General features: G+C 45.5%; 1 protein-coding gene across 1 annotated transcript in view; it reads left to right on the top strand.

The window, feature by feature from the left end:
- Positions 1-13,512, top strand: part of CERS3 (ceramide synthase 3) — a 64,721-nt gene that overhangs the window by 28,992 nt on the left and 22,217 nt on the right. The window contains exons 4-9 of the mRNA XM_058156797.1: positions 1,957-2,075; positions 3,618-3,675; positions 8,706-8,756; positions 9,477-9,569; positions 11,535-11,663; positions 13,187-13,293. Of these exons, the coding sequence (XP_058012780.1) occupies positions 1,957-2,075; positions 3,618-3,675; positions 8,706-8,756; positions 9,477-9,569; positions 11,535-11,663; positions 13,187-13,293 (557 nt within the window). The remainder of the gene's footprint in view (positions 1-1,956; positions 2,076-3,617; positions 3,676-8,705; positions 8,757-9,476; positions 9,570-11,534; positions 11,664-13,186; positions 13,294-13,512) is intronic.

Raw genomic sequence — 13,512 nt, 5'->3', positions numbered from 1 at the left:
GTTAGGTTAAATTAGGTTAGGTTAAATTAGGTTAGGTTAGGTTAGGTTAGGTTAGGTTAGGTTAGGTTAGGTTAGGTTAGAGTAGAGTAGAGTAGAGTAGAGTGGAGTGGAGTAAAAGTAAAGGTAAAGGTTCCCCTCGCACATACGTGCTAGTCGTTCCCAACTTTAGGGGGCGGTGCTCATCTCCGTTTCAAAGCCAAAGAGCCAGCGCTGTCCGAAGACGTCTCCGTGGTCATGTGGCCGGCATGACTCAACACCAAAGGCACACGGAACGCTGTTACCTTCCCACCCAAAGGTGGTCCCTATTTCTCTAATTGCATTTTTTTAGGTGCTTTCGAACTGCTAGGTTGGCAGAAACTGGGACAAGTAACGGGAGCTCACCCCATTACACAGCAGCATTAGGGATTCAAACTGCTGAGCTGCCAACCTTTCAATCGATAAGCTCAATGTCCTAGCCCCTGAGCCACCGCATCCCAATAGAGTGGAGTAGAGTAGAGTATAACAGAACAGAACAGAACAGAACAGAACAGAACAGAACAGAACAGAACAGAATAATAGAGTTGGAAGGAACCTTGGAGGTCTTCTAGTCCAAACTCCAGCTCAGGCAGGAAACCTTGTACCATTTCAGACAAGTGGCTGTTCAATCTCTTCTTAAAAACTTCCGGTGTTGGAGAATTCATAACTTCTGGGGGCAAGTTGTTCCTCTGGTTAATTGTTCTAATCTTGATCATTCTGTTTATCTTAAGCATGAGCAAACTAAATTGCTTCACAACTTGGCAACAGCTGTTGGAAGAGTCTTACATTCCGAACTTTTTAATCATCACGATGGAGTTTCAACACGACGGGTGGCATGGGAAAGGTGTGGGTAAATCCGGCATGTTTAGCGTAGTGTGGAATTCCCAACCCTTTGCAGCACAACTGAGATGCATCCCGATGCATTTTTCAATTGATCGGGAATTATGTCGCAAGTGCTGCAGATAATGACAGGAGGAGTCGTAAGTAGGTGGAGCAGCTTTGAAGAGCAGAAGAACCAGAAAAGTGATGCTCTTCACAGAAAAACAGAATAACAAGCGTTGGGAGGGACCTTGGGGGGTGGGGGTGTCTTCTAGTTCAACCTCCTGCTCAGGAAGGAAACCCTGTACCATTTCAGACAAATGGTTATCCAACATTTTCTTAAATACTTCCAGTTTTGGAGCATTCTCAACTTCTGGAGGCAGGTTGTTCCACTGATTAATTTTTTCTCACTGTTAGGAAATTTCTCCTTAATTGTGTGTTGCTTCTCTCCTTGGTTAGTCTCCACCCATTGCTTCTTGTCTTGCCTTCAGGTGCTTTGGAGAATAGGTTAACACCCCGCCCCACCCCCGCCTTCTTTGTGACAGCTCCTCAAATATTGGAACACTGCTATCATGTCACCCCCTAGTCTTTTTTCTGCCCTTCTCTGAACGTAATCTCCAGTCTTTGAAAGCTTAAACCATTCTCATTTCTTGGTTTGTATATAGTGCTTTTTAAAACAGAGATGAGTAGTTTTTGGAACTTTTAGTGTCATGAGACTTTTTTTTATCTAGCAAACACATTTGCTCTCTGAGAAGGATGGTCAGTGACCTCCTCCTCCTCCTCCTTTATCTCGTCTGCCGCCTTCTCTTCCTTCTCCTCCTCCTCCTTCTCTGCTTTCTCTCCTCCTCCTTCACCTCTCCCTTCCCCTCTTCTTCTTTCTCCTCCTCTTCCTTCCTCTCCTCCTCCTCCTCCTCCTCCTTTTCCTTCCCCTCCTCTTCTTCCTCCTCCTCTTCCCTCCTTTCCTCCTCCTCCTCCTCTTCCTCCTCCTCTTTCTTCCCCTCCTCCTCCTCCTCCTTTCCCTCTCCTCCTCCCTGGCATAGAAGCTGCAATGCTTGTTTTGATTGCTTGACTTCCAGTGTGTGCATCACTGATTTCTCTCTCCTTCTTTCTCCAACCTTGCAGTCAGAAACGCGTAAACTAGCTAAAAAGTGTAACTGGACTGTGCACCAGGTGGAAAAATGGTTCAGGCGAAGACGCAACCTAGAAATCCCAACTCTGCATAAAAAATTCAAGGAAGCTTGGTAAGCCCCATTCTCGCCTCCATTCTCAGTTTCTAAAAAAGAAAGAAAGAAAAATCTTCTCAGGTAGAAAAATAGCCAGAAATTTGACATTTAATGGCATTCTGAGTATTTTATAACCAGATATTTCCTTTCTTGTCAGTCAATATAAATAAATAATGTTATTGAACTACTTATCTCCGTGGGATGGACTTGGTAGGTGGATAAAAATGTCAAATTCAGTCTAAACGTCTGGCTAATTCTGCAACTAACTATAAATAATAATAATAATAATAATAATAATAATAATAATAATAATAATAATAATAATAATAATAATAATAATAATAATAAAAATAAAAATAAAAATAAAAACTATTATCCTGTTATCAATGAGCCTTGTCTTACACATTCTCCAGAAACACTTACATGACATTACAGCTTCGATTGCAAAATTGCAGTCACCATCTTGACTTTTTAATCCTCTCCAGCCAATCTTGTAGGCACTGAAGCTGTAGCTTGAGTTTCCAAAGGCGGTTTTTACTAAATCTGAATATGGGGATTAGAAATTAATTGATTCTTCTATTCTAATTATTTTCATATTCTGTGTTTCCTCTTGAGCATGTGTGTGTGTGTGTGTGTGTGTGTTTGTGTGTGTGTACATAATGCCAATTTATTCCTGTAATGAAGTGACATAACCATTTAAAGCTTGAGGGGTCTTTTGTGCTCTCTGAGCTTGGTTGTTTTCTTGCAGACATTCCATTTCCCAAGCTAGATAACATCACCAGTACTAGTTAGTTAGCTGCCTAGCTAGCACTGATGATGCTAACCAGGGGTGGGCTTCAAAAATTTTAACAAGGGGTTCTGTGCTGGGTGGGCGTGGCCATGGTGGGTGTGGCCTAGTCGGCCACCTGCTCCACAGCAGGGGGTGGTGTTTTTGTCCTCCCCGGGCTCCGGAGGTTTTCCTTGAGCCTCCGGGAGCACGAAAACAGCCTCCCCAGACTCCGGAGGTTCTCTGGAGGTCTTCCTGAACTTCTGATAGGCCCATTTTTTGCCCTCCCTGAGCCTCCGCACATGCCCTGCACTTATCTGGATCCAAAATAGGCCATGTGGGGACTCCTGGGAGGGGAGGGGTGGGGTGAGTGGGTCCAGCCAGGAGTGGGATTTGGGGGTTCTCTGAACTGCACAGAATCTTAGCTAGAGGTTCTCCCGAACCCCTGCGAACCCCCAGCAGCCCACCCCTGATGGTAACTAGTTTGGGGAATGAAATATCTGCAAGAAAATAAACCAAGTTCAGAGAGCACCACGGATCCCACATTTCAACCCTGAGCTACAAATATTCTCTGTCAGTACTCTGACTTATTTTGCACTTAGACTGAAAAGCGGCTCCAATCACTGTAAATAGTAATGACGAGGCAAATTAATGCAGAAAGAAAGAGATGCCCAAGCAGGCAGTACAGCTTTCCTAGCTATGGTGAGAAGACTGGATAGAGTCTGTTCTGTCTTACCATCTTCTTCTGTGTCCATGCGAACTCCTTGGTCCTAACCTGCATTTTATTTTTGCAGTTGGCGGTGTTTATTCTACAGTACCTCGTTTATTGCTGGAATTATATTTCTCTGTGACGTAAGTTAAATAAGGGGCCGGGAGGGAGGGAGGGAGGGAGGACTCCGGTGGTAACACGGCCTAATCTGAGGTTGTTTTTTAACAGCAGCTTCCCATGAGTTGTTAAACTTGGGTTCGTATAAAAACAGATGCAATCTCCCCACAAAGAGGAGACGCTAAATGTCTACTGTTATTATCCAGATAGAGTCATTGTGATCATCGAGAATTTATAATTTTGAGGGGAGGTTTTGCTGCATTTTTGTTTGAAGAATTAAAATGAGGAGAATTAAACCAGATGAGGCCTTAAGCGGGAATAGTACCCACACATTTGCACCGTAAGACAATGAACCGGGAGGTCAAAAGAATGTCTTGACGTTTGTGGTCCTGTGATTCCATAATTCTTAACGATATAGATTCCTTGCAGCCCAACTGCAATTTTCTTGGCAGGTTTATCAAAACAGTTTGCCAACACTAAGATGAACTGGAGATTATACGAAGTTCTGCGTGCTCTCCAGGGGTGGTATTTGCTTTCTTTCCCTACCGGTTCGCAAATGTGAGCATGCGAGCCCCACCCACACATGCGCCCGGTCTTCTGCGCGTGTGCTTTGCTGGTACGTGCGCCATCCACACATGCACCTGTAAGGTGGGCTACATACACCTATTTAGCCCAAGGTCACACATAACAGGCCTCAAGCCTGTGGGAAAAGAAACACCTGGCCTCAAAAACATGTCTAAATAGGATGGCATAGAGCGGGTGGGTGGCACCCACAATTTCCGCTACCGGTTTGAGCGAACCGGTCCAAAATGGCTGAATACCACCTCTGATCCTCTCATTAGGGACCCCCTTGACTAAAAGTCCACCCTCAGACATGTAAACCCCTGGTGTGATCTTGGGCAAGCCACTGACTCTCCACCCAGTCTGAACAATCTATCTCACAGCCCTGTTGTGGGGATTAAAAAATCAATGGGGAGACCCATGGAAGCAACTTGGGCTTCTGACGGGCAGGTGGGACAGCAAACTAATAGGTCAATAACAAATAAATGACTCTTATTAAAAATGCTAATGGAAAGACTCTTTGATGGAACACCCTCCAAAAAGAACCTTGGCTTTGCCCATATTGTAGGGCAGGGGTCGGCAACCTTAAACACTCAGAGAGCCACAAAGGTCCTAATCGGAAACCCCCCATTCAATTCTGCAGCCGACCGGAAGTCTGGTTCCCCTACCATAGAGTCTCCTCCTAGCACGGCGTCCTTTTGCCTTTACCTGTCCTAACCAAAAGCCTTATCAATTGTGGAGCCAACCAGCAACAGGGAGCCGCAGCAGAGGGATGAAAGAGCCACATGCGGCTCCAGAGCCATGGATTGCTGACCCCTGTTGTAAGACCTTCAATACCAAGTTGTTGGTTTTTTTTTAAATTTTTAAAACTTACTTTTCAATTTCTCAGGATCTTTAGTATCAAAACGCTTGTTCAGTTCTTTGGGGCATTCTCAGGATATTAATCTATTAATTCAGTCCTGCTACAACTCTATTATACTCATTTCATGTCCTGCTGCTAATTCTCAATCCCTTTTAGCTTTTACAGTTTGGTGAATTTTGTTTTTGGATTAACCTCTTATTATTTTAAGCCTTGCAAAGAACACCTAACATCGTGCTATACTGTAGACGGATAGACCTGTCAGAAAGAAAGCCTGACTTGCTTGCTCTTAACATGCTTCTCCTTTTGGAGACCCACGTGTGAATGACTCATTTCATATCCAATTTTGCACTTTCTGGATATGTTACAGTGCATGGCTACTTTATTTTTTATTTTTTTAAAGCATGCCGGATTCACAGAGATTGCCTGGATAAGCTTTTTGTGGAAAGGTCTTCCAGAAGACCTTTAGAAGGCCAGATCCTGAAGATGAAACTCAAATATTTTGGCCACCTAATGAGAAAGAAGGACTCACTGGAGACGAGCCTAATCCTGGGAAAGATGGAGGGCAAAAGAAGAAGGGGACGACAGAGAACGAGGTGGCTGGATGGAGTCATTGAAGCAGTAGGCCTGAGCTTAAATGGACGCCAGAGGATGGTAGAGGACAGGAAGGCCTGGAGGAACGATTTGTCCATGGGGTTGCGATGGGTCAGACATGACTTCACAACTAACAACAACTTCCAGAAGTGATTTACCATTCTTAGGGCTGAGAGAAAATGACAGGCCCAATATCACCCAGTTGGCTTTGTGCCTAAAGCAAGATTATAATCTCCTGGTTTCTAGCCTGATGCCTTAATCTCTACACGAACTGGCTCTTTTGTTTTGTAAAACAAACAAACAAACATTCACTCTAAGCATTCAATAAGGCTTTATTGCAGGCAAGTTGGCATAGGGCTGGCCCTTTGATTTTTGATTGAGAGTTGCCTCTATGTGTGTTCTGACCCAGCCTTAACAGAAACAAGAAGCAGACTTCTTGTCCCGAAAAAACCCTCTTTATTTATCTCCTGTGAATTAATGGCATTCACACACCAAAAAGTCCAAGCAAGAGTCCTTCAAGGAGTTAACTGCTGTAACAGACCTTACCAGTTCCTTGCAATAATTGCCCGGCCGTGAGCTCCCAGCCACAAAGCTGAAAATTAAGCTCTGGCAAGCAGTCTCTGAGGCACGAAACATGATGAGCCAAATCTTCAGAAATCTGAGCGGTTGTCTCCTACAACCACCATTCCCCTTTCCTTCTATTCCCCAGCCGGGGAGGAGCCATTCAGCATCCACATGTGCCTTGCTTCCCAAGTCGACTCCTTGTCCTCCGTTGTTCTCCTCTCCTAACAGCTCTGCGCATATGTGCATCTGGAACAGGCCCCAGTTGCTCTTCCTCCCCACTTATCTCAGCCTCCACTGCCTCTCCAGTGGCTGGGAAATGTCGGACATCCCTGGCTCTATCTTTGCGTCTGACACAGAGCATCCATTAGAGCCTTCCCCAGACTTCAGAGCTGGCCCAAGTTCCTCGCCAACCTCCTCATCGTCCAAGTCTGCGGCCAGCTCCACTGACAGCTGGCAGGCCACAACAACGTGTTTAAGTCACAAAGTACTTTGCGGGATCCAATCTGGGTTGGTCACCAGGACCAGAGGTTTAGTCTTCCAAGCTTTCGGACTTATGCTGGAGCCCATCCTCAGGGAACTTCTCTCTACTGGAACGTGTGAAAGATCCCCTGAGGATGGGCTCCAGCATAAGTCCAAATACTTTGGAAGACTAAACCACTGGTTCCTGTGACTGACCCAGTGTTGTGTCTTTCCCGCCCTCAGAGCAGCCGGGGCCTTCTTACCTGCTCCCGAACACTGAGGAATGTATGCCTCCCGGCCCAAGTCCTGGCTCCATGCCCACACAAACTGCAGAAGAAGGAGAATCTCCCGGCCCCAGCCCTGACTCCATGCCCAGGCAAACGGAGCAGCTAGACCCCTCCCCCTCCTCCACAGCATGTGAGCCTGAGGAGGGTTTATTACCAACAGCTGATTGGTGTGACCCTCGCATCAGAAGATTGGATAGGCGGAGGCAACAGAGGGAAGGGAGGGGCAGGCCTTAATGAGTGCTGAGTCATGGAGCCACACCCCATGGCCTATATAAAGGATCTACTTTCTGGCAGTCTCTGAGTCAGGCAAAGTCGAACTTATCTTGCTGAAGTCACTTACTGGTCTCCTGCCTGCTCTGAGGACTTTGCTAGGGCTTTGGGCAGAGCTGCAGAGGCAAGCCTGATTCGGATTTCCTGACCCGGCCCCAGCCCTGACTCCATGCCCAGGCAAAGCGGAGCAGCTAGACCTCCCTCCTCCACAGCATGTGAGCCTGAGGAGGGTTTATTACCAACAGCTGATTGGTGTGACCCTCGCATCAGAAGATTGGATAGGCGGAGGCAACAGAGGGAAGGGAGGGGCAGGCCTTAATGAGTGCTGAGTCATGGAGCCACACCCCATGGCCTATATAAAGGATCTACTTTCTGGCAGTCTCTGAGTCAGGCAAAAGTCGAACTTATCTTGCTGAAGTCACTTACTGGTCTCCTGCCTGCTCTGAGGACTTTGCTAGGACTTTGGGCAGAGCTGCAGAGGCAAGCCTGATTCGGATTTCCCTGACCCGGCCGTCAGCGGAGGAGTGGGACACGACACCCAGATTGGCTCCTGCAACATTATCCTGAGGCATATATATAGTATATATTTGCCTTCATTCAACAAAGTACTTTGTGCATGGTTTTCTCAGTTACCCGTAAGACTCTTGTCATAAGGTAAAGGTAAAGGTTCCCCTCGCACATACGTGCTAGTCGTTCCTGACTCTAGGGGGCGATGCTCATCTCCGTTTCAAAGCCAAAGAGCCAGCGCTGTTCGAAGATGTCTCCGTGGTCATGTGGCTGGCATGACTCAACACCAAAGGTGCACGGAACGCTGTTCCCTTCCCACCAAAGGTGGTCCCTATTTTTTCTACTTGCATTTTTTACACGCTTTCGAACTGCTAGGTTGTCAGAAGCTGGGACAAGTAAGGGGAGCTCACCCCATTACACTGCACTAGGGATTCAAACCGCTGAACTGCCGACCTTTCGATCGACAAGCTCAGCGTCTTACCCACTAAGCCACCGTTTAGTGTCATAGCCATTTCCAATTTGGAGCTGCCAAAAATGGAGAAGGGTGAAGATCCTTAGAGTGGGCCAGGAACATGCAAGTCCCAGTGCCAGAATCATAGAGCTGGGGAGGGCATCAATCCACCTTCAGCCAAGGTAGCTTACTAAATGACTTTCAAGCAATCACTCTCTCTCTCTGCTCAACCTACTTCACAGGGTTAGTTGCGAAGAAGAAGGGTGCACTCCAATGAGAAGGTCTTTGACTTTCAGTTCCACCCTGTGATGGCCACCATCTTGGGCATCTACAAGGCTGTTGTAGAATACAGGCCAATAGGGTTACCCTGATGAGCAACAAAAAGAAAGAATTCCTAACCCCCCCCCCAATTAAGTTGTGAGTTGGTGGCAGGGATGAGATTTTCACTGTTGTCATGTGGAAACATTGATGATTGTTTTCTGTCTCCTTCTACCTTCCTTCTAGAAATCCTGGTTTTATGACCTTTGGCAAGTGTGGCTCAACTATCCAAACCATGTGAGTCTCTTACTGGTTCTTTGGAGATAACCACTTTTGACATTGTGTGAAGAAATAGCCCTGCCTTCCATTTTTGATGGCCCATGAATAGCTTTTTCACCATTGGCTACCAATTGTAGCAACTTTGCTTTCCTACAAAGCACCCAAGAGCCGTTGCTGCTCTTTTAAGCCTTATGGGAGGGGCCAATCATCTCCTGGCCTTACTCCTGAGTCGTCCTTTTTGCTTTAGCTGCTCTTGCCTTCTGGCAGCTCTTCGCATGCATGCACTAGGAACAGGCTCCTCCTGTTCCTCTGGCTCTCTGCTATCCGCCTCTGGAGGCTCTGGAGTCTGCGCATTGCTCCCAGATGGCTCTGGCCCTATCTCTGCCTCCAATGCAGAGCCCTCGTCCGGGCCTTCCCCTGACTCTAGGACTGGCCCATTGTTCTCCCCAACCTCCTCACTGTCCGACTCCACTGCCAGCTCCGCAGGCTGCTGGCAGACCACAACAGTAATAATACAGCCTTACCACATGATTTGACATTCCAGGGCATAAAACATGTGGTGGGAATTAGTTGTTTAGCAGTGATGTCATGGAGATGGGGGTGGGGGGGACTTTTGCTTTGTTGTTTTGGTATGCAATGTCCTACTATCAACCTTTTTTCTCCTGCTCTGGAACAAATCAACTTCCCTCTCTAATCAAAAAAGTAATTGTCTTTTCTCTTCTCATACTCTCTTTGCAGGCCATGCTCCCTTCTCAGTATTGGTACTACATGCTCCAGATGAGCTTCTATTGGTCATTGCTCTTTACTCTTGGAACCGACACTAAAAGGAAGGTAAGGAAGGTTGACAACTTCATCGCTCTGGGAACGGGATGCAAGACATTCTTAGTTCCTGGTTTCCAGGATGCTAGATAACTAGATAACTCCACTCCTCTGATCACAACAAAATTCCTTATGCCACCAGACTTGAGATCCTGGGTTTAGAAAATTTAGAACTCCGCCGCCTTCGCCATGACCTGTGTATAACTCATAAAATCATCTGCTACAATGTCCTTCCTCTCAAAGACTACTTCAGCTTCAATCGCAACAATACACGAGCACACAATAGATTTAAACTTAATGTGAACTGCTCCAATCTTGATTGTAGAAAATATGACTTCAGCAACAGAGTTGTTAATGCCTGGAATGCACTACCAGACGCTGTGGTCTCTTCCCCAAATCCCCAAAGCTTTAACCAAAGACTATCTACTATTGACCTCACCCCATTCCTAAGAGGTCTGTAAGGGGCGTGCATAAGAGCACCAGCGTGCCTACCGTTCCTGTCCTAATGTTCCCTTTAATTATATTCATTTTATGTATTCAATTCATGCTTATACTTATATATACCATTGTGTTTGACAAATAAATAAATAAATAAATAAATAAATAAATAAATAAATAAATAAATAAATACATAAACTGTCAAGAGGACAAATACATAGCAGATTGAATCCTTCGTAACTCTAAATGTAATAGCCATTCTTGCTCTGAAATTCAGAGTGGCTCAGATTATTTGTAGCATTGAAGTTGGGCAGCACTAAAGTAAATAAAGAAGTCACAATCAGCTAAGGCTTACTCAGCTTTATTCAGTTATCTTCCAAACAACCTTAGGCCTTTTTTCTTGTCATTCTCTCATGCCTGTAAAGTTGGCTTGCCACCAGATTAGGCTAGCTCCCCCCCCTCCTTTGTCCATTACAGATGTTTCCTTGCAGAATATCTTCTACTCCTCCTCATTTCTTACTCATCCAAGTAACGTACGCCATTTCCCACCATTATTTTGCAACACGATTCGAAAAGAACAGGTCTTTATATCTACGGTATGTGGCTTTGCTGGGGGTGCGATGGCTCAGCCATTAAAAGATGCTGAGCTTGTTAGCTGGAAAGGTGACAGCCAGGGTCCGAAACCCAAGGCCTGCATGGCAGGGTGAGCTTCTAATACTCGCCTCAGCTCCTGCCCATCTAGCAGTTCAAAACCACGTGAAAATGTGAGTAGATAAATAGTTACCACTTTGGTGGGAAGGTAACAGCATTCCGTGTGCCTCGGTGTATAGTCATGCTGGCCACACAACCATAGAAATGTCTTCTAACAATGCTGGCTGCCTTGGCCAAGAAACAGAGATGAGTACTTCCCCCTAGAGTCGGACATGACTGGACAGGGGAAACCTTTACCATTTATGGCCAGGGGTCGCCAACCCCCGGTCCGTGGAACAACACCGGTCCGTGGCATGCCAGCAACCAGACTGCGCAAACTAGCGAAGCCCCATCCGCGGGATGCAGGCAGCACACGAAACCACGCCCCTTCTGGTCCATGGGAAAACCTCTCTCTATGAAACCAGTCCCTGGGGCTGTTGTTTGTTGTTGGCTTTGAAGCAGTTAAATAGATGAGTTCTCTATTTTTATCTACTCATTCAGAATCCTTTTGGGAACATAGTTTTGGTACCTCCACCCAGTGGTGAAATCCAATTTTTTTTACTACCGGTTCTGTGGGCGTGGCTTGGTGGGTGTGGCAGGGGAAGGATATTGCAAAATCTCCATTCCCTCCCCACTCCGGGGCCAGTCCGAGATGGTATTTGCTGGTTCTCCAAACTGCTCAAAATTTCTGCTACCAGTTCTCCAGAACCTGTTCTCCAGAACCTGTCAGGACCTGCTGGATCTCACCCCTGCCTCCACCCTAATTTTCCTAAGACAGAGCCATCATTCTCCATTTTCTAAAAACTGCCTCGGCTTTGAGAAGTCAATTTCTCTCTTTCTTTTCCTCAGGATTTCATGGCCCACGTGGTGCATCATTTTGCCGCCCTTAGCTTGATGTTCTTTTCCTATAGTGCCAATTACCTCCGTCTTGGAACCCTGGCGATGCTTGTCCACGATTCTGCAGATGTCTGGCTGGAGGTAAATCTCAGCATCTGTCTGTGCTTGTGCTTAGTTACACAAGTCATGGAATTTCATTAGTATTGTTTTTCATTCATGGTGGTATCTGGAGGAGCTTTGTGTGAGCCCTGAGCTTGAATGATAAGCTATCCTATCAAGGCCTGACATGATACATTGGCTCATTTCATCTGGAAAAAGCATACCTGGTGGTCTTCCATCCAAAATGAAACTATGTCCTAACCCAGCTCATTTCCCCCCACTCCCCACAACAGCCAAGGTTGTCTCTCAGTATTGCTGCTGAGCTGAATAACAACTTTGTTCTATGAACATAAATCTTCAAGGCTCTGTCCTAAACTATTTTTTGTCAAAGGGGTCTTCTGCCTTATTATTGGGAAGCAGTGGTACATCTTACAGGCCAATCGCTGTAATTGAGATATAAATATTGTACTTTTTGTCCATGACGGCTACTAGCTAGCAATGGTTTTGGACCAAATGTCCAACATAATATTTATTTCCTCAAAGGTATCACTTCCTAAAGTGATGAAGATGGGAAAAAAATGGATTTCTCTTTAATTAGGGGTGAGAGGGAATGTATACGCATCTCAGTATGCGTATATTTATAGTCCGCTGTCAGGGTTCCGATGGATGCCCTAATTAAAGCCAAGCTTCAAAAGAAATCCAGTTATTTATTAGGAGCTTTGTCTCAGCACATTCCAAGTGAAGCCAACTCTGACCCCACGTAATTTATGCCTGAATCATGACCCTTCCCCCCACCTCCACCCAGAGTGTGTCATCAATCACATTTGTCAGCGGAGCAATTTTGAGGGTTGCAGAGATCACTTCTCTCCAGCCGCTGTGGGTAACCCTGGGAGACAGCCTTGAGAGAAATATGTCTGGAATGTGCTTCTGTTTTTGGCTGCCATGCTGCTTCATTGGTTTCCCATTCCCCTTGCCTATGGCAACTTGAAAGCAGGCCATGTTTTGCGAGTTGACAGTTCATGATATATTTATTGCAATAAATGTACACTTATCAAAGACATTTTTAACAGAGTAAAAATAATATAAATTTAAAGAAGGAAAAGAGAAATAAAGAAAATTATACAAGTAAGTAAAATTATACATAAAGGGGGAAAACAAAGAAAAGATTAAAAAAAAGATACAAAGAAGTCGCTTCCAACCTTTGCTAGAGCTGTTATCAAGGCATTTATATTTTATCCCTGGGAAGGAATTTTACCGCCACAACAATCGGTTACTGCTGATTCCTTTTCAGGAGACCATTCCAAGGTGGTAACTATTAGATAAGGGGCGCGAATCGAAGAGGCGGGACATCGTAGTCCGTTCAGCACTTGATTTCCAAGCCGCTATCTGGAGCAAGAGAGAGGCAAGCTGCCAGAGCCCGGAAGTCTTGCTGGCCACTGTCAGCAGTTTATTTTTCCCGCTGTTAGATTAGCCAATCAGCGGCAGGCATGCAAATGGGTGCTCCGTTACATATAACAGTATATAACTGTATATAACAGTAACTTCTCCCAATTGTTCAATTTTAGGCTGCAAAGATGTTCAACTATGCTCGCTGGGACAACACCTGCAGTGTTCTGTTTGTCATTTTCGCAGTGGTGTTCTTCATCACACGGCTCATTCTCTTTCCATTTTGGTAAGTTGTGCGCTGGATTATTGAAAACTGTGACCTGTGGATTAGTGGTGAAATGTAAGATTTCTTACTACTGGTTCTGTGGGTGTGGCTTGATGGGGTGGGGGGTGTTAATGTGACTGGGTGGGCTTGGCCAACTTTTTTTTTTTTTTTACTTTTAAAAGCATTTTTTTCTACAACCTCTTCAGCTGAAGAGGGTGTAGAAAAAATGCTTTTAAAAGG

Source organism: Ahaetulla prasina, chromosome 13, assembly GCF_028640845.1.
Source record: "Ahaetulla prasina isolate Xishuangbanna chromosome 13, ASM2864084v1, whole genome shotgun sequence".
In the NCBI taxonomy this organism is placed as follows: Eukaryota; Metazoa; Chordata; class Lepidosauria; order Squamata; family Colubridae; genus Ahaetulla; species Ahaetulla prasina.
Note: the sequence above shows the minus strand (reverse complement) of the source record. Positions and strands in the feature narration are given on the sequence as shown.